This window comes from Engystomops pustulosus, chromosome 8 (genome assembly GCF_040894005.1).
Source record: "Engystomops pustulosus chromosome 8, aEngPut4.maternal, whole genome shotgun sequence".
Classification (NCBI taxonomy): Eukaryota; Metazoa; Chordata; class Amphibia; order Anura; family Leptodactylidae; genus Engystomops; species Engystomops pustulosus.
Genome location: NC_092418.1, coordinates 71989751 through 72017188, shown reverse-complemented (window position 1 = coordinate 72017188; position 27438 = coordinate 71989751). Strand labels below are relative to the sequence as shown.

Sequence of the window (27438 nt, the reverse complement as noted above, 5' to 3'; positions counted from 1 at the left end):
ATCTTGTAGGCTTAGAGATCAGTGAGTGAGTGAGAAATCTCTGTCTAACCCATACCAGAGCAGGAAGAGCCTAGCCCCTGCCTCTGAAGAGTGGAGTATCAGACTAGAGTTAGTGTAGTGAGGAAAAGGGGTATCATCTTACCTTTAAAGGTGATACCTGAAGCCCCACAGGACAAGCTGAAGCTTCCTACCAGGACACAGCTGCCTCCCAGCCTGCCCTCTACATCCAGGCTGGTGAACTATCTCCTGAGGCTCCCTCCAACTCACATCTCAGCACTCCATCTACCTGTTAAAGGCACGTTGCTGCGGTTCCTGCCGGTTCAAATAAAGAACTGTAAGTTGTTTTCTTCAACTTCTGTCTCCGTCTGGTCCCTGCTAATACGGCTGCCTTCATCACCGGCACCCTGTCCATCACCCAGAGACTCACACTCGGGACATTAAGGGGTTGCCCCAGGGAGATCCGCTATAGCAGCCTCTCCCTCATCATTTCTTGCCAACACCACCCTGCTGGAGACCTGCCAGGCTGTAGGACAGCCCTCCGGTTCCCCCGTACCAAGCACCGTGACAATAGCGTGCTTAGGCCGCAACCGCCAGCCACTCCGGTACCGTGGGCCCAGGCTGTCTCCAGGCCCCACCTCAAGGGCTAGGCCCCGGTGGTGGATGTTGCACCTACACTTGTGTATAACACATAATCCACACTGACAGAAACTGCAGCCCCCTCGCTCCCCCATCACCTCACACAAGGAAATGGCAGGAGACACTCTCCAAGCTGCGCCCTCATATGCTGTGCCCTCATGTGCTGTGCTGGAGTGTTACATAGACAGATAGATAGACAGATATACAGATAGATAGATTATAGATAGATAGATATGAGATGGATAGATAGGTAGATGTAAGATAGCTCTGGTCGCATTGGTCAGCAGCGCGGCTTGTGATGAGGTGACAGGAGGCAGGCTCCGTCCCTCCATCTTGCTGGATGTAGTTTATTCGAGAGCTGGAAACCCTGGTTGCTATGGGCCAAAAAAGATACTAAATGAGGACCAAGAGGCAAAATATTTTGAGGAATGATTCCCAGGGACACCGGGAGCAGAATTATGTATTTTAGTTTTTTTTTGTTCAGAATGACGGTCACACTTTTAAATATCCCATTAAATTGCTACATTTTCCTCTATACTTTATACTCTAGGAAGCCATTAACAACAATTCATTCTACCAACCACAAAGACAACTGGAGGTGGGAAATGTAGAAGAAGCATTTGAAACAGCTGATCAGGTGCATGAAGGTACTGTACCACTGATTTGGAACAGAGTTAGAGAAAATTAATATTTCTGTATATCTCCCTTTCTGATGGTCTCCTGAGAGCCATACTTTTGTACACTACTGCTGAAAAGTTTGGGGTCACCCAGACAATTCTGTGTTTTCCATGAAAACTCATACTTTTATTTTGCAAATTGAATAGAAAATATAGTCCAGACAATGACAAGGATTTAAATAATTTTCTCCTTATAACTTCAATTACAGAATTGCAGACCTTTGGCATTCTAGCTGTAAATATGCTGAGGTAATCTCAAGAAATGTCACCCTGTGCTTCCAGAAGACCCTTCCATAAACTGGCTTGGCATGATGGGCACTTTTTGCATACCATACAGTCAAATTGCTCCAACAACAGCACAATGGGGTTGAGATCTGGTGACTGGGCCACTCCATTACAGCTAGAATACCAGCTGCCTGCTTCTTCCCTTAATAGTACATGTATAATTTGGAGGTGTGCTATGGGTCAATAGGATGAAATTGGCTCCAATATAGTGCTGTCCACAGGGTATGGCATGGCATTGGAAAATGGAGTGACAGCCTTCCTTATTCAAAATCCCTTTGACCATGTACAAATCTTCCACTTTAGCAACCAAAGCAACCCCAGACCATCACACCAACATGCTTGACAAATGGCGTCAGGCATCTTCCAGCATCTTTATAGTTGTTCTGCATCCTAAAAATGTTCTTCTGTGTGATCCAAACACCTCAAACTTAGATTAGTTTGTCTATAACTCTTTTTTCTAATCTTCCAATATCTGTTTTTTTTGCCATATTAATCTTTTCCTTTTATTAGCCAGTCTCAGACATGGCTTTTTCTTTGCCTCTCTGCCCTGAAGGCCAGCATCCTGGAGTCACCTCTTCACTGTAGAGGTTGACACTTGCATTTGGCAGGTACTATTTAAAGGGAACCTGTCACCACATTTGCACATATACAGCCAGTGACAGGTTCATATAGAGCCCTAATAACTGACACCCTTATTTGAGCTAAAAAATAGTTTCACTTACCTCCACATAAATCACCTTTTATCTTATATTAGCTGACATCAGAGGGGGAATGTCCTGCTCCGCCAGCCCCTCCCATCTAATCCTCCCAATGCCTTATGCCTCCTTACTGATCACACTTTATGTCATGTGACCAGAGTGACAATTAAGGTCCTTTAAAATTTTAATAATAGCAAACTGTATCCCATGCATGTATCAGACCACAAGTCATAGCAGCCTCCATGGACTTCTACACCTCTCCATCTTCCATGGAGGCTGCTGTGATTTCATGTAATCAAATACATGCTGTACAGTTTGCTATTCATAGAAGTCTTAAGGACCTGCGATGATGTCACTGGTCACATGTCATGAATGTAACACAAGGCACCGTGTAAAATATTTGACACAATGGGGCAGATTTATCAAGCTGTCTGAAAGTCAGAATATTTCTAGTTGCCTAAGGCAACCAATCACAGCTCAGCTTTCATTTTACCAGTGCTCTTGAATATTTTAAAGAGGAGCTGTGATTGGTTGCCATGGGCAACTAGAAATATTCTGACTTCCAGACAGCTTGATAAATCTGCCCCAATATTTCCAATCTAGCTTTATATATCTGTAGTTGAATATTAGCAGACAGTCCCTAAGTGCAAGGAGGCAGAGCAGGGATTTGAAGGGACACAGAGCTGTCAGTCACAATAATGGGTTGTTGTTCACTGGTATCTCTGACTCTTCTCCTCTCTCAGGAGAGTCAGAAAAGCTAATGTGCATATCAGAAAAATGGCTGTAATTAAGTATGTGCCTCACTGGCAGCTAATTTTAGGTGATATAGGAAGGACTTGTAACTCTTTATCAGCAGGCATTGTTAGCCGGGTGGGGCAAAATCTGTTGAGAACCTGTGAGGCATCGGTTTCTCAAACTAGAGTCTCTAATGTACTTGTCCTGCAACTAGTTGTGCAACGGGGTATCCCACTTCTCTTCTCTTTTTACTCTAGTTAGAGCCTGTTTGTGCTCTACTCTGAAGAGAGTCCACACCGTTGTAGCAAATCTTCACTTTCTAGGCAATTGAAATGGCCCACATTTTTAAGAACAAGAATAGACTGTCAAGTTTCATATGAAAGTTCTTTTTTTCTGGCTATTGTGAGAACATGCAAATGTGATGCTCCAGAGTCTCAACCAGTTTAAGGTCAGTTTTATAGCTTCTCTGATAAGCCAAACTGTTTTCACCTGTGCTAGCATACTTGAACAAGGGTTTTCAAGGGTTTTCTAAACATCCATTAGCCTTCTTACACATTTAGCAAACACATTGTACCACTGGAGTGGTTGTTGGAAATGGGCCTTTATACACCTATGTAGATATTGCATTAAAAACCAGTCGTTTGCAGCTTGAATAGTCATTTACCACATCAACAGAGTATATTTATGATTCATTTTACATTAGCTTAATTAAAAGAAAATGTGCTTTTCTTTAAAAATTAGGGCATTTCTAAGTGACTCCAAATTTTGAGCGGTAGTGTATATGCTTATTATGATACATGATGTTGACCAATTTCAACAAGGACAATGTTGGCCACTATTGTTACAAAAGCTTTGAAACCAACGGCTTTAAACCCAATGGTCAATGTAAGGAATGTATCTAATAAAAAGCATTATTTGACCTGTCCTGCTCAATGCAAAGGCTGTAATACTGCATGTATTAGCAGCTTACCTGATGCTGCTCCTCTGGCTTCAAATGATCAGTGCATTTTAAATTTAAGCGCTTTGTCCTGGAATGACTACACCTTCAAAAGTTCTCTCTCCCTGTCTATGTCACTATTACAGGTGAAGTCTTTTTAGGGGGGCAAGAACATTTTTACTTGGAGACACAAAGTATCCGAGCTGTCCCTAAAGGAGAAGATGGAGAAATGGATGTCTATTTGGCTTCTCAAGATACAACTCACACACAGGTGAAGTAACCTTGAAGCGGCTGTCTGCAAATTGTTATTGATCTATCTCAACATCAATGGATAGCCTTTACTTGGCCCCTGCAGACATCAGCTGTTAATACACAGACTGTCTCTTTGCTATGTGTAGCGGCCCAGCTCCATATTTACATATTGTGCTGTATGTTGCATTAAAAAATATTGCCTATTTGTAGCCACAAAAAATTAAATGTAAATTGTAAACCAATCTACAATGTTGTTGATGATTGGTTGACATTATGCTTCATATTCAAAAATATAGCTAGTGGTTTTCCCCCCTCACCTCTGCACTGAGGAAGGGCTGTAACATTCAGACTGTGCATGGAAATACATTACTGGCTTAGCAGTAGCATACCAGATGTCTTAGTGCTCCGTGGAAAATAAAGTATGCCCCCACCATATTGGTTTTATTATGTAAGAGAGCTTTTCAAACAAAGTCCTCAAACTCTGCCTTACCCCCTATAGATCACAGAACTAGATTTTTCATTGTATTTATAGCAAAAATATGATATAAAGACATTGCTAAATCTCAGATATACAGGATGGAGTAATAAAATTGTCTGCCTCTGCCACCTCTAGGTGGAGCTAAGTCCACCTCGGAATTCAGCTTCCACTGAACTTAATAGAAATCTACCATCAAAATCCATAATTATAAACCAGGCACTCTGACTCTGGTTATTTGTTATTCATGGCCTCCTTTCTTCTAAAATCTTCCTTCTTAAAATCATGTTAATGAACCACAAGTGCCTTGGGGTCATTGCCAGTGGCCATCCCTGCTGTAGCTTTATAGGCTGTTACAGTGTCTAAGGAGCACTACCCCAGGGGATGGGGGAGACAGTGTAACAGCCTGTGAAGCTACTTTAAGACTCCATTTGCTTTTATGCAGCTCTAAGAAGAAAGAGTGACCCTCTAGATTTCCATAAAAGCCTTTAGCCCATCCATTCCAGTGCTGTACTGATGAAGGGCAATCACCATAAATCCACTAGAAATAAAAGATCATATTCACAGATTTTTTTTCTTTATTTTAGGCATTCCATCTCTGCATATTGGTCTACAAATATAAAACACGTATTTAGAATAATAGATTGTCATTATTATGATTCTATAGGCCCTTATATGTGCAGCACTGAACGTACCTGCCAACAGGGTTGCATGTCACGTGAAGAGAGTTGGAGGGGCCTTTGGAGGAAAACATACAAAAACGGGATATCTTGCAACAATTACTGCAGTTGCTGCAAACAAGTAAGTGAAAATAATGTTCTGTTCTATAGAAACCCCCTGGTGAAGACCAAAGTTTTGCGCAATGGATCTTCCAGTGCACTTGGCTGCTGGAATAAAATATCCAAAAGGCTGGACCTCAAATTTTACAGCAGGCTTTTCCAACTAACTGAAACGAGAGGTGCTGGCACCAATTGTGATAGTTTGCCTGTAAGACCTAAAGCACAGCACCAGTACAGCCCAGCCATATTGATGTCATTGGTGGGCACTGATTGGATGCCATGACAATTTGAAGCCTGAGGAGGCTCCCAGACCTGTCACTGCTGGATTCAGACTGTAATAGAAAGATAGTATATTAACAATATACTGCAATAGAGTTGTATTGCAGCATATTTAAGAACTGATTAGACCTACACGGATGCCACAGACCTGAAATAATAGTAAATTTAAAAAGGTAAAAACTTATTGGAAAAAAAGTAAAAGTTCAAATCACCCACTCCCTTTTCCTAGTATGCATGTATAAATACATAAACAAAATATACCTAAACATTTCAGGAATTTCCATTCCCCAAAATGGCAGAATAAAAAAAAAAAACTTTAACACTTTTTCACTATTTTGCCAACCATAAAAAGTTAAATAAAAATGATCAAAAGGTCATAGAGTTGCCAAAATGCACAGCATTAAATAATGGATGTCTAAGAATCATGTCTGAGAGTAAATCCTCAAATTTCTTCTACATTTTGTATGAGAGAATGTGACTGGTGCCCACTTCCTCAAGTTCTTAGTTCACATAAGCTATAAAGTCAGCTGGATTAGTCTCCCGACTGCTGAGGATACAAGGTCATTTGAGCGCTAAGCATCACATTGTGCCTTTTGTCTCCAAACGAAACATAGAAGTGGATGCAGGGGACTGTATGCGGCCGTATCATCCTCACCTCTAGGTTCCTGATCCTGAACAACACTTTTTTGTGAAGGCTTTCTTTGCTAATGCTTGTTTTAATCTCAGGACAAAGCGTGCAGTCCGCTGTATTCTGGAACGTGGAGATGACATGTTAATTACTGGAGGACGACATCCGTATCTTGGAAAATATAAAGTAAGTTAAAGATGAAAGCCTCTTGTTCCCGGAGGCAAAAATGAGAAAGAAAAACATTTGGGGGCACATTTACTAACAAGAGTGCAAACTTTACTAAATGCAGTGGCGCACATTCTTCATGAATCTGGCGCCCCCTGCACTACCCCGACAGAGTGCACCACCCTTTTTTTGCTGCATCTTTAACCCCTTCACGCTCTGCAACGGATATATCCGCCGCAAAACTATGAAGTGTGTATGAAGAGGGCTCACGGGCTGAGCCCTCTTTATACAGAGATGAGTTTTGCTCAAACAGAGATGCTGCTTTGATCGCGGGTGTTAACCTCTGCCCTGCCGACCGGAAAAGTCGCCGGCGGCACTTAAAGCATGGTGGCGCATGCGCGCCGCCATGTTTGTTTCGATCTTCGTAAGACCCGAGGCTGCATGGTTACCGCAGATTCGTTACAATGAGCCAGTGGCTCATTGTTATGAATCATAAGCAAAAATGCCATATACTGCAATACAGTAGCATTGCAGTATATGGTAGGAACGATCGGACCATCTAGGGTTAATGTACCCTAGAGGGTCTAAGAAATAGTAAAAAAAAAAAGAAAAGAAAAGTTTAAAAAATGTAAAAAATTAATAAAATATTTAAAATTCAAATCACCCCCCTTTCCCTAGAATTGATATAAAACATAATAAACAGTAAAAATTACAAACACATTAGTTATCACAGTGTCCCAAAATGCCCAATCTATCAAAATATAAAAAACGGTTATTGCCGGCAGTGACCTCCATAACGGGTAATGGCTCCCAAATGTCCAAAACGTGACTTTTACACCTTTTTACATGGCATACAAAATGTAATCAGTCCTCAAAATGACAGCAATGAAAATGTCCTCTAATTTTGCAAAAAATGACACCTTACAGAGCTCCATGCGCCAAAGTATGAAAAAGTTATGAGCATCAGAAGATGACAAACTTTTTTTTCTTTTTCGTACACATTCGTTTAATTTTTGAAAATGTATTAAAACACAATAAAACCTATATAAATTTGGTGTCACCGCGATTGCACCTAACCAAAGAATAAAGCAGACGTGTTATTTGGAGCGCAGAGTGAAAGTCATAAAAACTTAGCCCACATAAACGTGACGCACGTGCCCTTTTAAAAAATTTTTCCACATTTGGAATTTTTCTCCTGCTTCCCAGTACACGGCATGGAATAATAAATAACATCACTGCAAAGTAAAATTTGTTACGCACACTATAAGCCCTCACACAACTCTGTAAACGGAAAAATGAAAAAGTTATGGATTTTTGAAGGTGGAGAGCGAGAAATGAGCGGAAAAAAAACCCTGCGTCCTTAAGGGGTTAACATACAACGTGCAACACAATTCTGTCCGACATGTTAAATCAGAAGCAAGGTCCGACTGAATAACGAAATGCATCCTGATTTGCGTCGTATGATGCCGAGTGCAGCTGCGCCACAAAGGGGTTGCTTACGACACAAATGTGGCGCACACACTTCTTAAATACCTGTCTAAGCATTTTGCATTAAAAAGTCCGACATAAAATCTGTGCACATATGATGGACCATTAATCCATCCAAAAAAAATAGGCAGCGCACACCCTTCCCCTCTCCACCAACTTGTGGCATGGACCCTTGCCTTTTTGTAATCACTGGAATGACTCGCACTGGTTCTGTGAGTTTAACCTCTTGTGGTTTTGGCTTACAATAACTGAAAGAAATAACTAAAGACCTAACAGATGTGAACAGGAGCTTAGATTGCTATAAAGATGTATAGAGCTAATTTACAATGACTAATATTTATCTTTTAGGTTGGCTTCATGAATGATGGGAGTGTAACTGCTGCAGATGTTTCCTATTTTAATAACGCTGGATCAACTTCAGATGACTCTATACTTGTGAGTTTTTAATTAGATTTTTTCCAGACAATACATTTAAAAAAAAATATTTTTCATGTCACTATTTCTATTTAAAAAACACAAATGACACTTAAGGCCTTCTTCAGACAGCTCCATCTTCTCATTGGCTTGGAGAAACATGCATGTTAAATAAATGGAGAGAGAGACAGCGACCTGCTAAAGAACTAAAGGATTGAGTGGTCAAATTCCAAATTCCTAACGGCCCCAGCTGGCCAAAGTTTTTATCTAATGCATATAGGAGACCTGAAGCCTAATAATAGACTGACACTTGGTAAACTGTAGGGGTTCTGATGGCAGCATTTAAAGGGGTTTCAGTAAGTTATACAATTTTCCATTGTATTTTATGTATCAATTCCTTGTGGTTTTCAAGATCTCTTTCTTGCTTTCATTCTATAGATAGCTTCTATGTTTATTTCTTGTGGATGGAAATCTGTCCAATATGGTGATGGACACACAGGTGCACAAGCCATTATTATCATAGAGAGTAATTGTGATAATAATAACGCCTCGTTCACTTGTGTGACATCACATGACCATGGACGGATTTCTATCCAATGGAAATAAATATAGTAGCTTTCTATAAAATGAAAGCAAACAGATATATTGAAAACCTCAAGTAATTGATACAGAAAGTATATGGGAAAATTGTATAACTTTTACTTAAAGAGATATATATATATATATATATACACACACACACTCACCGGCCACTTTATTAGGTACACCATGCTAGTAACGGGTTGGACCCCCTTTTGATTCAGAACTGCCTCAATTCTTCGTGGCATAGATTTAACAAGGTGCTGGAAGCATTCCTCAGAGATTTTGGTCCATATTGACATGATGGCATCACACAGTTGCCGCAGATTTGTCGGCTGCACATCCATGATGCGAATCTCCCGTTCCACCACATCCCAAAGATGCTCTATTGGATTGAGATCTGGTGACTGTGGAGGCCATTTGAATACAGTGAACTCATTGTCATGTTCAAGAAACCAGTCTGAGATGATTCCAGTTTTATGACATGGCGCATTATCCTGCTGAAAGTAGCCATCAGATGTTGGGTACATTGTGGTCATAAAGGGATGGACATGGTCAGCAACAATACCCAGGTAGGCTGTGGCGTTGCAACGATGCTCAATTGGTACCAAGGGGTCCAAAGAGTGCCAAGAAAATATTCCCCACACCATGACACCACCGCCACCAGCCTGAACCGTTGATACAAGGCAGGATGGATCCATGCTTTCATGTTGTTGACGCCAAATTCTGACCCTACTATCCGAATATCGCAGCAGAAATTGAGACTCATCAGGCCAGGCAACGTTTTTCCAATCTTCTACTGTCCAATTTCGATGAGCTTGTGCAAATTGTAGCCTCAGTTTCCTGTTCTTAGCTGAAAGGAGTGGCACCCGGTGTGGTCTTCTGCTGCTGGAGCCCATCTGCCTCAAAGTTCGACGTACTGTGCATTCAGAGATGCTCTTCTGCCTACCTTGGTTGTAACGGGTGGCGATTTGAGTCACTGTTGCCTTTCTATCAGCTTGAACCAGTCTGCCCATTCTCCTCTGACCTCTGGCATCAACAAGGCCAAATACTACTCCCTGCACAGAGAATGTTTCTCCCATAGATCTTACTGAGCTTATTGATTTCTATGGACATGAGGCTGCTGTAAAGCATATGGCAAAATACTGTAAAAAGAGCAGGAGGAAAGCTCAGGGAATATGGCAGCCCCCACGATCATGGACAGACGATAGAATTAAAAAGAACCCAACAATCAAAAAATAAGGGTTATTAAAACCAAACAGTGAGACATAAGTAAAAAAAAAAGAAACTTGGTCATATGTGTCTTTAACCAACAATTAATTTTTAATATATTTAATTATTTTTTAGGTGGTAGAGGTTGGTTTAATGAACATGGACAGTGCCTACAAAATACCAAATCTCAGATGCAAAGGAAGTGCCTGCAAGACTAACTTACCATCCAACACTGCCTTCCGGGGATTTGGATATCCACAGGCTGCTTTTGTAACGGAAACCTGGATGAGTGAAATAGCTATTAAGACTGGGATCCCACCTGAAAAGGTGCGAAAAATACTTTTTGGAGAGCTCTGTTCGATTGGGCCACTTTTACCTGACACATCGCTTTGGATGTCCACAGAATTTCCAATTTTTTTTTATAATTGTCTTTTTATTGATTTTAAGTATTAACAGTACATAAATCATTGGAACATGGAGTGCATACACCAGTGGAGATAACAATTATATCTTCAATTCATAGTTAAGGATTCAACATGTGGCATTTCATTAACATTTCTTTATAACCTAAACATCATACAATTTAACATGAATCCTAGAGTAAAAAAGTTCCCCAGTTAACCAGTATAACCAAACAGGACAATGGAAAGAAACACAAGGAAAGGTGGAGGGTGAGGGTGAGTGGCAGGTATCATTAAATGTTCCCATATACTTTACACTTTACGTGTCCTTAGTTGTCCTTATGCCTCCAGAAGTCATCCCATGGGGCCCAAATTAAGTCAAAATGCTCTAATTTGTTATTCAGGATGGCTATTAAACATTCCATAGCATGTACCTCTAGGACCCGTTTCGAGGATATAAGACATTTTGCAGCTGTAACGAGATGTAGGAATAACTTTGAGCGGTGTTTGCCTAAAGCCAAAGGGGTAATATTCAAGAGATAGATACCAGGGTCTAGCACAGAATCTCTAATTTTACACTTAAAGGAAACCTACCACTTGAAGTGGCAGGTTTCAGATGGAAATACCGGGCACCAGCTCAGGGTGAGCTGGTGCCGGAGCTTATTTTTGTTAGTGTTTTAAACCGCTGTATTGCGGTTTAAAACACTTTTTAAACTTTATAGCCGGCGCAGGGAGGTACGCGCTCGGCGCTTACCATGTGCACGGCTCTCCTTCACTTCCTATGTAGCCGCGCGCACGGTCGCGCGCATGGTAAGCGCTGAACGCGTACTGCGGTTTAAAACACTGGCAAAAATAAGCTCCGGCACCAGCTCACCCTGAGCTGGTGCTCGGTATTTCCATCTGAAACCTGCCACTTCAAGTGGTAGGTTTCCTTTAAATGCATCATGATTTTATTTGTTATATTTTAAAGGGTTGTCCGTTATTTTTATACATGGCTTAAAAAGTAACTCATACTCACCCATCTCCCACTACTGTTATGCCTTGGCGACACCCACTGTTTGTCTCAACCACAGCCAAGTGCCTGCTACAGCCTGAAACTAATGCTGTAGCAGGGAGGTTGCTGTGGTCAGGATGTAGCTGGCAGCCTCTGTATACAAACAGAGGCTGACATGGACGGGCATCACTATGGCTTAACAGAGATATGGGTGAGTATAATTTTTTTAACCCTCCCCAGCCATATATAAAAACGGAATTGTACTCCAGGTTAACCACTTTAATCTAACTATTATAAATAACAAAATGATACATTGGAGAATTCTGCAAAAAAAAAAACAAACATATAATTAAATCTGCATTAATCATTTCATTAGAAAAAAGCTCAAAGAAGCATCTATCCCACAGGAAGATCTGTTATATAGTCAACTCACATATTTCAACAAACATAGTCAGAGTATTGCCTATAAGATAATTGACATTAAGTGAAATTTCATTAAATGAGCGGGGAAATCATTCCTGTTATCCAGAAGTCTGACTATTGCAAAGTCTGGAATTTGCATGTTTACACCATTCACTCAATAGACATACTGTATATACAGTGTGAGTGGATAATACCTATTCCCGTTTCAGAGGACCTGCAACATCTATGTGAATGTGCATTTTGATGTTAGTAATATGTATATTATTGTATGGACTTAACAATCATGTCTTACAGGTCAGGGAGATAAATCTGCACAGGGGAATTGGCCAGAACCATTTGAAGCAGGAGATAGATGCCCGAACGTTGATAATGTGCTGGACTGAGTGCATGGAAAAGTCATCTTACAACAACAGAAGGCTGGCCATTGAGGAGTTTAATAAGCAGAACTACTGGAAGAAGAAGGGGTTAGCCATCATCCCTATGAAATTTCCCATTGGATCTATTTTTAAATTCTTTGGGCAGGTAATTTCACTTGTGCTATTTTAGGATTAGCACAATATATACAAAATATGTTGCAATTAAATCGGTGAAATGCTTTCTATTACGAAAAGTAGAGAAGACCGGAACCAATGTTTCAGTTCAGGTCTGGGGTTTTGCCTTGCAACCTGGACATATTGCCGGATTGGCTGTTTGGCCGAACCCGTGGGCCTAACCAGAAACCTGAACCTGAACATCGGGGCCACTCATTCCATGAAGAGGCATCCAGTATTTATGTCAGTCTTCTTTACTCAAGTAGTGAATGTAAAAACCATAATCAAGTCAATTAGTTATTAAGTTATTTGTTGTCTTTGGTTGTAGGCAGCAGCTCTTGTCCATATCTACTTGGATGGATCCGTTTTGGTCAGTCATGGCGGAATAGAGATGGGACAAGGTGTCCACACAAAGATTTCACAGGTAATAATTATAATTATAAATATAATTAAAATAATTTGACTTGTTTAATAAGTGTAATTATATTTAAATAGCGCCATCATATTCCACTGCACTTTACAGATCATGGGGTACATATGTTTGTTTTTGGCTCACTCATTCTATATCTATACACACCCGTCCTTTACACCTTTAAAAAACATTCATTTTTCACTGATAGTGTTTGTAGGACTACAATTATTCCTCTTATGTACAGTAGTAGTTTAAGTTTCCTTTAAAAAATTTTTCTAGATATCATCCATAAAAAATAATCACATAATATATTAAATATAAGGTGTAAAAATGAATACTCATAGCTAGCTAAAACATTAACTAACCTCAATGTATTTCATACTGCATAAAAAAACAAATAAAACTACAATACACTATAATACAACTGAATACTTATTTGATACTAAAGTTATTTCTTTTTTCTTTCTTTAGATAGCAAGTCGCGAACTTCAGGTCCCAATATCAGATGTGCATGTAGTTGAAACTAACACAGCTTCTGTCCCCAACACAATGGTGTCTGGGGGATCTCTGGGGACTGATGTCAATGGCATGGCCGTGCAGGTAATTTAATATACAGGCGGTCCCCTACTTAAGGACACCTGACTTACAGACGACCCCAAGTTACAGGCGGACCCCTCTGCCCACTGCGAACTCTGGTGAAGCTCTCTGGATGCTTTACTATAGTCCCAGACTGCATTGATAAGTTGTAATGGGTCTGTAATGAAGCTTTATTGATGATCCTTCGTCACATTACAGCAAAAAAAATTTAAACTACAATTGTCACTGGGGCAAAAAAAAAATTGTCTAGAACTTCAATTATAAAATATACAGTTTCGACTTACATACAAATTCAACTTAAGAACAAACCTCCGGACGCTATCTTGTACGTAACCTGTATATACATTTTGCTGCTGAAGTATAATTTTATGAAACTGTGAGACAAACCCCAGAGAACTTGTGGGTGGTTTCATCCTATTTGTAGTGTATTTGTATCATATTTTTATGATAAGTTGTGTACATAAAAGACTTTTGCTTTCTCAGAGCGCATGCCAGAAACTCATGGAACGTCTGAAACCCATTAAAGACGCAAATCCTAAAGGTTCATGGAAGGACTGGGTAAGAATATTTGCCTACACTATGGTGACATAATACTAAGAATATAACAGGACAAAGAATTTATTTTATCTCCACTTTTATAATTCCCTCCCAAAAGTACTTTAACCCCTTCTGGCAGTAGCCCTCTTGTTTAATTTCCATCTTTTAAAAGCCACAACTTAATTTTCTAGTTTACCTTTTTTTTAAAAAAAAAAAGTTACATTTTTGGAAGATTTTCTTTTTATACTTTCATAAGGAAGCATGTAAGCTGTAAGGAGTAATTTTTAGTGAGACAACCTGTCATTTTCATTGATAGCATACTGTTTTTTAATACATTTTCTTATGCTTGGTAAAACAGCAAACAATTTCCTTTTACTTATATTTGAGCATACATAATCTGCTATTTTTTTTATTTTATAGCTGTTCTTTGTCAAGGGGGTTGATTTAAAGTTTACATTTTGATTCTTTTACACTAAAGGTTTTTTTTAACCTTTAGGGCCTTTACACTGTAACTTACAGCATAAAATAAAAGTTCAGCATTCCTTTGATATTGGGTTATTGCCAGGAACAATTGTGGGGCATCACTGCGGAATGTCCAGAGGTTATACCTCAGTCATTTTAATGGCAGTAGAAACCAACCAAAAACAGCTGCAGCAGTTAGTTGAGGTTTTCCTGCGGCAGGGGACAGAACTACTTTTGCATTGTAAAGATTGAATTCAGCACCCAGTATCCACAGCAGGTTATCACCTGCATATGGATGAGATTGGTATCAATCCTATTTAATATGCAGGAACTAAAAAACACTACCAGTTAGCTACATGTTCTCGAAACCTAAAGTACTATATTTTTCCCATTTCAAAATGAAAGTCCTTTTCAAACACAGTAATATGATCTTATGTGTTGTACACATGGAGGTCTCCTATTCATGATCTTCATCTATTAGCAGATGTCCATCATTTTCATAGTTTACAATTTTTTATCAGTAAATACTTATATTAAGATCTGCATTTTCTTCTTACTACAACGGTTTATAGTAACTTCTTTTATAGTTCCTCCTTTAAACTGCATTACTAGGAACTGGCCACTAGAGGGTGCCAGACAACCGAACAACTAATTTATGTAGGGGGAGATTTATTAGAAGTGTCTGTAATTGGAAACAGGCATGTCAAAAAAATGTATCATATTAGAACTAGTCTCACATTATAAGTGGAGTTCCTAGGGGTCTTTTCTATGGGACCTATACTATTTAACCTTTTTCTGACTTTCAGCACCCCCTAGGTGCACATTAGCTCAGTCAACCATTGCATTTTCAGACAAGTTTGGACACACAGGTTCAGAGAGGCACAGGAAGTGAGAGAGATCGGCCCATGTGAATCCCAATGTGGTAGAACACTTGCTTACAACCAGGGAATGCTGAGAGAGAGACCCCATTTACTAGTCCCACTGAAATGGAACCCTGTCAGCATGATAGTGCTGCCACCAGCTTCTCATTTAACCCCTTCACACCGATGGTCTTTTTCAATTTTGCTTCCCTTCTTTAAAAATCCATAGCTTTTTTATTTTTCCATGTACAAAGCTCTATAAGGGATTGCTTTTCTGTGTATCCAATTGTACTTCCTAGCAGCAGTATTTAATTTTCCATGGCATGTACTGACCTCCTATAAAAATAATTGTTACGGAAGCCTGTGTTGGGGTCTTGCTGTCATAGTAACTGACCAACGCCCAAAGTGAGGTCAGTGGGGGCTCCAACCGAATTGAATCACGCAACACCATCACAAGTGGTGCCATTGCGTTAGATGATGGCACTTAAGGAGGTCAACACCGATCTCGGGTGCCAGAACCATTTACGGGTGTCAGCCGCACAATGCAGCTAAAACAGGCTGTGTTTGGAGCAGGCTCAGGTTAATATAAGTCCAGCCTGCAACAGGATAATATCAGGCCAGAATCCAGCCCAGGTAGCGTATACCTAGACCCAGATCACAGACACAACATGATAAAAGAGAAGCCCTGGTAACATTTACATATTTAATTGCTTTAATTTACTTTGGAAAAAATGCAAACTACAGGTGATGGTGCAACAAGTTTTAGCAAATAAAATACAAGTTATTCCCTCACTTTACGATCCCTTTGTTTGCAATGGAATATGCTACCACAGGATTTGGTGATGACTAACAGTGATGAACAGAATTGAGCTCCAGTAACCTAATTGGCCACTACACAAAGAATGTCACATGGTGCAGCTTATTCCCTGTTTTCGTTTTATCCAGAGCATATCTGTGTAGGTGCCCGGAGTCAGGTGACCTGTTATTGATGACTTGTCTTAAGGAACAATTCATCAATATCAATTACCCTTGTTAAATCAACTTGAGTTTGAGTTTTAGTCCTCACGTGTATTTTGATTATTGTTTTTGTCTGATATTTTCAATGTAGGTGAATTCAGCGTTTTTGCAGTCAATAAGCCTCTCTGCTACAGGTTTTTTCAGGTAAACATTTATTTGGATCAGATTCATAATATTTTTTTAAAAAATGGCTTAAGATACTCCCAAATGCTAGATCAAATAAAATAAAAAAAATATGTTTAGAATTTTAATTCTCCATCAGTGACTTCTTTGACTTGTTGAAAACCTAAGAATTTTCCCTTGTTCTTTTGGGTTCAGACTTTAGGCCTTGCTGCTGATGGAAACCCCAATTCACATCAACTTTTTTCATGATACTGTTTCAAGAGAAGCAAAGCTAACTAAAATTCCTTGGGTCCCAATACAAAGTCTGTAACAGCTACCCTGTATCATTAAGGCCAGTGGTACATGGCTTTAGCTGGTGTGAAAAACTGACCATGCGCTGGCTGAATTTCTAAAAGACGGGACTCTGCATCGTAGTCATATATGATGCAAGGAGTCCCCACTCATGATCACAGTTTAGGCTTCTGTTTTGAGGGAAAGAAGGGACTCCTTGCATCATATATCGCTACAATGAACATAGTCATGTCCTCTTTGGTCAGTCTGGGAAATCCAGCCGGTGCACAGTCCGTTTTTAACCAACAGACTGTTGTTGTGTACCACCGACCTTACAATACTACTGGCTTATTCTGAGGTGCCAGGTCCTATAGGCCTCTTTAGGTTGTCAGTCGTAGATGTCAACTGATTCATTTAAACAATCTATGATGTTCTATACCATTTGTTTTATTCTTGCAGAGGATTCGGCAGAGAAATGAACTGGGAGAAAGGAGAAGGCAATCCAGCTCACTACTTTGTATTTGGAGTTGCTTGTTCTGAGGTTGAAATAGACTGCCTGACTGGAGATCATAAGGTATCAATATAATGACCAACCATATGTTCTTTCTTTTTAACACTAACTTGCGGTGCTTTCCCTGAATTCTGCATGAGAGAAGGCAGAAATGACTTATGTGTACTCTCCATTGGGACTGCTGCAAACAATCACTAGCAGTATGCAGCAAAACATAGAGCAGTGGTCCAAACGGATACACAGTACATATTTACTGCATTCAAGGAAACTCTGACCGGTTCTGAAATGGTAGTGGGATTTGAAAGGTGAAAATGACCTTCTTATTTTGGACAAATTTAGAAACCAAATCATTTGGCCAAGTTGCACTTGATTTACTTCAAATAAAAGTGCACATTAAAGAATAATAGTATAATATGAGGAACCAGACCTAGTCACTTCATAGAAGTGTTTTGGTGGGACACAGAGGAAAATAAAGCGCAGAATGGCTGATCTCTGTGATGCCACCTTCTTAATAAATAATAAAGGATTCATTTGGTTCCTAACATTTCACACATATTTTATATTGTTTTAGAATCTTCGGACAGATATTGTTATGGATATTGGAAGCAGTATTAACCCCGCTGTGGACATAGGACAGGTATGGTTAACGCAGTTACTACATAGTACATACAAAGTACAGTGTTACCCACGTAAACACAGTCTTATTGTGGCATATGTGATAGTAATGATCAATGTTCCAGTGGTATTATATGGTCGTTTATATTTTCAGATTGAAGGTGCTTTTGTTCAAGGACTTGGACTTTTCACAATTGAGGAGCTGAAATTCTCTCCTCAAGGTGTACTGTACACACGAGGCCCAGCTCAGTATAAGATTCCTGCTGTTTGTGATGTCCCTGAACAGTTCTACGTTTCCTTGCTCACTGATGTTCCAAACCCTCATGCCATATACTCTTCGAAGGTATGGAATATATTTCTCTTAGTAGATTCATTTATGCTGTAACTGGTAAACTTTTGCCTTAGCATATGCATTGGTCCTGTTCATTTTGGGACATGGGGGGATGTCATATCCGGATGAGTCGATGAGTCGGTCTGTAAACTCATAGAAAGGCCTTCAGTCCTAATCTCACCTTCTCAGACCTGATTAGGAGCACACCTCAGAAGCCAGACTGATGAAAACATTACTAACTAAAATGTTTTACATACTTAAAAAAGTCTAGGATGAAAGATCATACAGTGTAGACATCTAGTTCATGAAGAACAGGTTTACGCTCTGTGTATAAAAGGATATGCTCATTTGTGTAAAGATCTAGCTTGTGATACACAATACCACAGCAACGTGTTGTTTTTTCCCATAAATCAGTGGGGTTTTGCAACACACAATTTTGGCTTTACATAGTTTTGATGGCCTATATACGATAAAACTGTATTCTGCATGTGGCTACACCCTTCATGATCTTCCCTGCAATAAAAAGTGACTCAACCGACACTCTCTGCAGGGAATAAGTAGGTAGTATCTATTTGGAATGAAGTCTGTAATAACATGTACCAGTTACATAGATGCCACTATAAGCACTGACATTGTGTCCAGTATGATGTACGTTTGTTTATTGATTGTCAGATATTTTTATCCCATGTCCTGTTTGTACTGTTTGATACAGGGCGTTGGAGAACCAGCTTTGTTCCTTGGTTCATCTATATATTTTGCTATAAAAGATGCTCTCATATATGCCAGAAAAGAGAGGGGACTACCAGAGCTCTTCACTTTGAACAGTCCAGCGACCCCCGAAAAGATAAGAATGGCCTGCGGAGACCAGTTCACCAATATGGTATGTCTTAAGCACATAATATATGTTGGATAAAGGAGGGTAGAGCATGCTAGATTTTAGCATGCCCAATTGTTATATTCTCAGTGAAGCTACCAGAGATGTTTGTCATTGGCTTTCTCCCTGTTGCCCACTGAGAATACACAATGGGGCGCATTTACTAAGGGCCGTGCGCCAGTTCTCTGTCAGACTTTCTACATTCTTTTAGGTGCAAACTGCTTGCACAGGTATTTACGAGGTGTATGCTCCCTATTTTTGTTGCACAGAGCAAAGACATGCAAAGTCTGACATTAAAAAAAGTGGGCACTCTGTCAGGACAGTACCGGGAGTGCCAGATTCATGAACAACATGCGCCAGAAATACTGAATTTGCACTCTGCACACTTAAAAGGAAAACTGTGGCCCCTTTAAAGACTCAAACCACCACAATATCATGTTAAAGGCATTTCTGAAAACCATCAATTTTATAGAACTACAACTCCATTCATCATCATATAGCTAATAAACTCTACTACAAATACCGTATAATTATGTGACTCTTTCCATGACAGTGGGCCAGATTTACTAATAATGAGGCAAACTGCACATACTTTCTCTCACTATGCTGCAGAGTGTGCCAGATTCATGAAGACTGGAGCACTGTCTTCATGAATCTGGCACACCCTGTTTAAAGGGCTTGCAAATGTTCACCGGACCGCTCCTTTATTGTGTTGTGGCGAGTACAGCGCAAACTGTTTGAACCAGAATTCTGGCGAAGAATGAATAATAAATGTGGGCAACTTTTTTTTTATTCTTTGTTGCAGATACCAAAAGATGCACCTGGGACCTTTAAACCTTGGGCCATCAATGTATGAAGCTGTATACCGCCAAGCAGTCCATGTTTTCTATCTGATAGTTTTAGCATTTCTTTATAGTTTTATAAATGATTGCCTTTCTCAGGTTTTTATGAGCTTTTTCTTGGTTGTTTATTTTAATCTTATGAAGCATTCCCTTTAAAGCAAGTCAACCACATGAATTTAGTGGGTTTAACCCAAGCATATTTACACTCTGGTGTGTCCCCGGAAAAAGGATCCGCTCCTTATTTAGCTGTTAATGGCTTTCTGGCATGGGAAGGGAAGGAGGACACTGCATTAAAGGGATTTCTGTAAGTAAGATAATGATTAACAGAAACGACCACTGCACATTGTATGGGTACAGCTCTATACCCTGTGCTTCTTTCAGGGCCCGCAGTATGGGGTGGGGTTCTGGGTGCTTTACTACTGCCAAATGATTATCAAATGTCTACCCTGAGCATCCATGTCCAGAAAGACCTCTTTTACACAATATTTTAATAGCTTGTGGGAAGATATATAGCTAATTTAATATCTAGCAAAAATGTATTACCAAATCAATTCCAGTTTAAAGGGATGGAAGTTGCATTGTTAATTGGTAAATACTAGCAATCCATAAATGTATTGTAATCAATGCATTCTATTACTTAAGAATTGATGAACATCTACACAAATACAGATGTAATATGATACACTAATGTCTTCCTCTGAACTCTGTATGGTATCCATAAAGTGATTTGAAATATCATATTATTGCGTATGGTCCCTCCATAATTCTTTTAAACCAGGACATACAGTATTACGTATTAGGGTACAGATTGCCTAGCCCCCCAGGCATGGCCAATTCTAGTCTTTTTCCTGCCTGAGGCGAAACTTGAAAATGCTTCCCCTGCCTGTGCACCTGGCAGATAATGCTACCGTACACAATAGTAGTCAGTCAGTGATATAGACATTAGTGACATCTAATACCTTACAGGCGATGATCTGCTCCATCAGGAAGAGAACTTATTTACGATTTCTCCCGGCCATGGTTTATCTCTGCTGAATTCACAGTCAAACGTCTTCAGCTCTATGCCACACAACTCCACACGGCGCCCCTAAAAATACCACAGTCACTTACAGTATAATGGTCCGTGTTCCTAAATATAAATTATCTTCACAACATGACTGAACACACTATTCCCCACATAAAACATCCTTTATTTAGTCACCCTAATAAATTATAGTATCTACAGCTCCTAGAATTTATTAGGTGTCCTAATTTAGCCTCCTCCCAGTATACACAGCCCCCCAGTATACATAACCCCTCAGTATACACAGATCCCCAGTATACACAGATTCCAGCACAAGTATGCCCTGAAAGGACATATCACAGTAGTATTGCAGTGGGTTAAAAACCTGTTCTTGGTATCATCTCAATCCCTAAATGAAATACTAATTGCACTTAGTAATGTAATTACATTTTATAATGTAAAGTGTAACAGATATATACTTGGTATTAAACTTTATTTTACATGACCGATTAGCGTAATGGAAACAACAAAAGATGGTAAATAGAGGCTCATGTAGACATGAGTATACAAAAAACATATACAGGCAGATGAAGCCATAGTTTTTGCCTCAGCCTGGCCAGTATACATTGTATACTGTATAAAAAGCAGGATTTCCACCCTGCTGCCTCCTCTGAGCGACTTGCACTCAATTGGGGGCGGATGCAGCTGTATTGCATCCCCTGTCTCCACTAAACACATAAATTACATAAATATATGCACAATAACATCACTGGAGAAATTCCCCAAACATAGAGGGGAATTTATTTATCAGTGTATGATAAGGGCCACACCCCCCGACTGAGGCCACACCCCCGACTGATACATCAAGAGGCCTCTGCTGGGCAGCATTGCCACAGGTCAGACCTGGCGCAGTTTCGCAGGTTTTTAAAATCGCGGGGCAGGATTCCTTGTGATTGCCCAACCTACCAGCGCCCGTCCCCTCCATGCCCACATGGTGCAGTGGTGTCGTAGCCTCAAAAGTAATGATAATTTCAATGCTTCTGCAAGAACCCTGCCGATGCATAGGGTAGTTAGTTGTTGCAAATAGCGCCCTCTCCATGTTAGGAGCTGCCTATGGAGACTGATCACCTTGCTAGGAGGTCTACAAAAGTGGGGAACTTTGTAACTGCAGCTGGAACCACTGTCTGGGAGGGAAACAGTTAACATATCTATTGTCTATAACCAATGATATGTTGTGTTTTTATTTTAAAGCAAGCTGGAAGGTGATTGGAGAGTGCTGCTACCTCACTTGTGGACAAGAGCACATGGTCTTGGTCATCCTTGGTCCTGCAGAGTCAGTATATTCCAGAAGAAGAGAAGAGTGCAGGACCTTCCTGTGTTGCAGAAGCCAGTGTCACACCAGCAGGAAGTAGAGGTGTCTCAGGCCTGATGCCTGACACCTATAGCCAGTTAGTCAGGCTAGAGCAGAGGTCCCCTGCCCGCACTCGGCTCCATCTGGCCCAGCCTGATGTTATTTCCAGGTTGTGGTGGCACTTATCAATCTCTGTTGTGCCGAGTCTGAGTGCATCCACAGTAGGTCTCAACACCGAATGAGACCAGGGAAAATAGAGCAATCTTTTTAAATGGGTGTGGGCACAATCAAAAACGGTTTCAGATGTACAGAAGTAAAACGTTTTTTTAATTTATAATAGTTTCTAAAATATGACAGACATTGAGTAAAATTAAAATGAACAATGTAAACACATCCGCGTACAAATCATGTAAAAATCTTAATATAGATTTAGGAACTTAGTTCGACCTTAATTGTATGTGTATCTTGTTAACAGGATTCCTTTAGAGCTTTGTAAACAATTTTGTAAACAATTTCGTAAACAATTTCTATTCCTTCTGATAGCGGTTGATTCTCTAGATATAGTAATATTAGTAGTCCCGTACACAGTGGGGAGTCCTATGTCCCAATAGAAAGATTCATAAAGATGAAAAAATTCGTAGAGCTGAAAAATTCATGGGGATGAGAAAGTTCATAAAAAAGAAAATTGCATGCATTAAAAATAAAGATAAAAAATGAGTAGTTAAAAACAAATTTGTTTAAGAGTAAATTGGTATCCAGGAGGTTTTTATGTTGCACAAAGTGTAGGGCCCTACACTTGTGTAGACTCTTACAGCTATTTGCCAAAAATATATAGGATGTTTAAAGTCTAATCACTCACAGTTGGTTGATCATATGTGTCTTTCTCTCTGTTCGAGCTGGAAACGTTTACTATTGTGGAGGTTTTGGTAATCGTTTTTAATATGTGATGGCGTCCTCCACGTGCAGCGGCATCTGTGTATGTCCTCCGGGAGCGCTTCCACGGGAAACAAGTTCGTACGTTTCACACTCCTCACTCTCCTCCTTTCACGGTGTGGATTCTGTGTCTGTTAGATGCCGCGGAGGATGTCGCACTTGAGAATATGCAACGTTCCAGACAATAGGCTCGAGCCCACCCACGACTCGTAGGTGAAAGTTTTCTTGTATTTATATCGAGGGTGGTGTAGTGGATCAAATTGTGAGGATGTTTAGGTTCTGTAAGAGTCCAGTAATTTGTGGATAATGGCTAGACGCGTTTCAAAGCGCAATGCTTCTTCCTCAGTAGCCCTGCAATTGTGAGACCTCCTCATTGTTGTGTGTGGTTAAATATCCATTTTGGGTTAGACATTGACTGGTCTGGATCCATATGGAGTGGATCGGACTATAGAAAACCAGACCTGGACCAATTTATTTATACTCTCTTAAAGCAGCATCTGCTCATGATGTATGTGTCAGAGCGAGTCTTAGCAACATACGGACAAATTCTGATCATAGTAAAAATATACATAAACCCACATAATGGAAAAATTAATCAGAAAACATAGAAATGGAAATAGGATAGAATCAGAAAGTCTATTTATATCTCTGTTCTTGACTATGAGTTTTTGAATATATGTTTTTTATATTTTTTTTTTATAAAAAATCCAAGGATTTTTTATAAAAAACATATATTCAAAAACTCATAGTCAAGAACAGAGATATAAATAGACTTTCTGATTCTATCCTATTTCCATTTCTATGTTTTCTGATTAATTTTTCCATTATGTGGGTTTATGTATATTTTTACTATGATCAGAATTTGTCCGTATGTTGCTAAGACTCGCTCTGACACATACATCATGAGCAGATGCTGCTTTAAGAGAGTATAAATAAATTGGTCCAGGTCTGGTTTTCTATAGTCCGATCCACTCCATATGGATCCAGACCAGTCAATGTCTAACCCAAAATGGATATTTAACCACACACAACAATGAGGAGGTCTCACAATTGCAAGGCTACTGAGGAAGAAGCATTGCGCTTTGAAACGCGTCTAGCCATTATCCACAAATTACTGGACTCTTACAGAACCTAAACATCCTCACAATTTGATCCACTACACCACCCTCGATATAAATACAAGAAAACTTTCACCTACGAGTCGTGGGTGGGCTCGAGCCTATTGTCTGGAACGTTGCATATTCTCAAGTGCGACATCCTCCGCGGCATCTAACAGACACAGAATCCACACCGTGAAAGGAGGAGAGTGAGGAGTGTGAAACGTACGAACTTGTTCCCCGTGGAAGCGTTCCCGGAGGACATACACAGATGCCGCTGCACGTGGAGGACGCCATCACATATTAAAAACGATTACCAAAACCTCCACAATAGTAAACGTTTCCAGCTCGAACAGAGAGAAAGACGCATATGATCAACCAACTGTGAGTGATTAGACTTTAAACATCCTATATATTTTTGGCAAATAGCTGTAAGAGTCTACACAAGTGTAGGGCCCTACACTTTGTGCAACATAAAAACCTCCTGGATACCAATTTACTCTTAAACAAATTTGTTTTTAACTACTCATTTTTTATCTTTATTTTTAATGCATGCAATTTTCTTTTTTATGAACTTTCTCATCCCCATGAATTTTTCAGCTCTACGAATTTTTTCATCTTTATGAATCTTTCTATTGGGACATAGGACTCCCCACTGTGTACGGGACTACTAATATTACTATATCTAGAGAATCAACCGCTATCAGAAGGAATAGAAATTGTTTACGAAATTGTTTACGAAATTGTTTACGAAATTGTTTACGAAATTGTTTACAAAGCTCTAAAGGAATCCTGTTAACAAGATACACATACAATTAAGGTCGAACTAAGTTCCTATATTTATATTAAGATTTTTACATGATTTGTACGCGGATGTGTTTACATTGTTCATTTTAATTTTACTCAATGTCTGTCATATTTTAGAAACTATTATAAATTAAAAAAACGTTTTACTTCTGTACATCTGAAACCGTTTTTGATTGTGCCCACACCCATTTAAAATGATGTTATTTCCAGGCTATGGGCAACCCTTCCTGTGGACCAGCTATCTCCTACCAGCTTTCCAGCTTGCTCAACCTGCTGCTGATGTTAGGCCGTTGCTTGCCGTTGACGTTCAAATAACTGTGAGTTGATTTGCACAAAGTGCCTCCGTGTGATCCCTGGATCAGGCTGCTTCACCATCACGGACTGCCCATCCTTCATCACCCAGGGATTCCCATATACACCTCAGAGGTTGCCCCACGGAGAAACTTATTGCATCAGCCTTTCCCTCCACTTTTCTTGCACACACCACCTACTGGAGACCTGCCAGGCTGTAGGCCCGTCCTCCGGTCCCAGTACCATGCAGTACCATGCATCGTAACCATAGCGTGCCCATAAGCCAGCCACTTCGGTATTCTGGGCCCTGGCTGCCTCCAGCCACCCACAGAAAGACCGGGCCCCGGTGGGGAATGCTGCACTTCTACGACACAAACTGGTGTAGAAGCAGTCATAAATTCCCCCCATAGTCAGCAACCAATCACTGGCAGCTGCCAATGTTCACTCCTCCAGCAATCAGGAGGGAAGATATGACACAGAGTGATGTAACCTTTTGTATGTGCATAGAGCGGGATACATTAGTGCCCTCTGCTATAACAAAACTCAATATTTCTGTTAGAAATCAACATCAGAGCTATCTTTCCATTATCTACTGTAGTTTAAGGTTGTAAGGTGCAGCCCAGAAATCAGCAGTAAATGTGTGCACCAGGTATGGGAACCTACGGGAACAACTCGATAGCCTGGAGCATGCATTAATATTTAGGTCACACATGAACTCCGTACAGAATAGATATGATTTACATAGCAAATACTGGTGCAACCTGACAATAAGCAGTAAAGAAAATCTACCATTTGGTTTCATGCATTATGAACCAAACATTCCTTGAGAATGCTGTAGCGACACTGATGCAGGCACATATCTTGTTTGCCATTTGTTTGTCCTTTCAGGAGGTCCATTTGTGCCAGAATTGAAATCTATTTCAGTTGTTAATTTCAGCAAGGTAAGATAAATGGCCGCAATGAGTCTCTTTTATGTATTATTTGATAAATATATTAGTTAAGAGATAAATTAGTTATGGGGGAAGCATGCTATTCATTTTGACAAATGACTTGGTTGAAAACTCATACGTACAATCTTGCTTTAACAAAAATACACATGATTCCAACTTAGAAACATCTCCCATGGAACATACTGTGAGCTGTAATTACACCAGGATAAATATACACAGGGCACATGCAGGTAATAAATAATTCAAGCTCTTGCCAAGAAGCTGTAGTGATAGTATTGTCTTCTTTTGTTATCTGTTGTTGAAGCACATGCATTTGAATGTTTATGGAAATTCAGAGATTAAAATGGGTTTGGTTCTTATTAATATGAGAAACATTTCTGTGAATCAAAGCTTCAGCACTCCAATTGGCATAGTGAAACAAATGGCTTTATTCACTTGTGCACTTACGTTTTGGCTGATCCATAGACCCTTTATCTAGCTCATCTGATAAATTGAGTGGTGACTTGACAGCTGTAGTGGAAAAAGCGGAATAAGAAAAAACAAAAAGAGTTAAAGTTGTAGCTTCGCATTGCTCCAGGATTTTTTATACAACTTAGGGCATATTCACACATCCAGTATGCTATGTGTGTAATGTTAATGGATACTGATGTGCAGTCGGTATCCATTTCCATTGATGATGCTGATACCATCATGTTTTTTTTTTTGCAAACTTAAAAAAAAGGAACAATGGATGTCATACAAACTTGAACAAAAAAAAGCAGATTCAAAACAGACACAAAACATATCCACCTGTGTGAATAAGTCCTTAGGCTCAGTTCACACCTGCCTTCAACTGGTTCCATTAGACCTTCTGCTATTAAGTGGCATAAAAACTGTTCTGCATATTTTTTCACCTATAAATAACAGAAGTGTAATGGAAGGTCCATTGAAGTCTATGGCGAACCGAAAGTGACTGGAAAACCTTCCAT

General features: G+C 39.8%; 1 protein-coding gene across 1 annotated transcript in view; it reads left to right on the top strand.

The window, feature by feature from the left end:
• Nucleotides 1-20776, top strand: part of LOC140075375 (aldehyde oxidase-like) — a 48476-nt gene extending 27700 nt beyond the window's left edge. Inside the window, exons 20-35 of the mRNA XM_072121176.1 lie at nt 1187-1283; nt 4115-4239; nt 5363-5496; nt 6480-6567; nt 8383-8469; nt 10375-10566; nt 12352-12579; nt 12916-13011; nt 13471-13599; nt 14080-14154; nt 16564-16616; nt 17325-17439; nt 17948-18013; nt 18146-18334; nt 19035-19202; nt 20002-20776. Of these exons, the coding sequence (XP_071977277.1) occupies nt 1187-1283; nt 4115-4239; nt 5363-5496; nt 6480-6567; nt 8383-8469; nt 10375-10566; nt 12352-12579; nt 12916-13011; nt 13471-13599; nt 14080-14154; nt 16564-16616; nt 17325-17439; nt 17948-18013; nt 18146-18334; nt 19035-19202; nt 20002-20052 (1893 nt within the window). The 3' untranslated portion in view covers nt 20053-20776. The remainder of the gene's footprint in view (nt 1-1186; nt 1284-4114; nt 4240-5362; nt 5497-6479; nt 6568-8382; nt 8470-10374; nt 10567-12351; nt 12580-12915; nt 13012-13470; nt 13600-14079; nt 14155-16563; nt 16617-17324; nt 17440-17947; nt 18014-18145; nt 18335-19034; nt 19203-20001) is intronic.
• Nucleotides 20777-27438: the final 6662 nt, after the last annotated feature.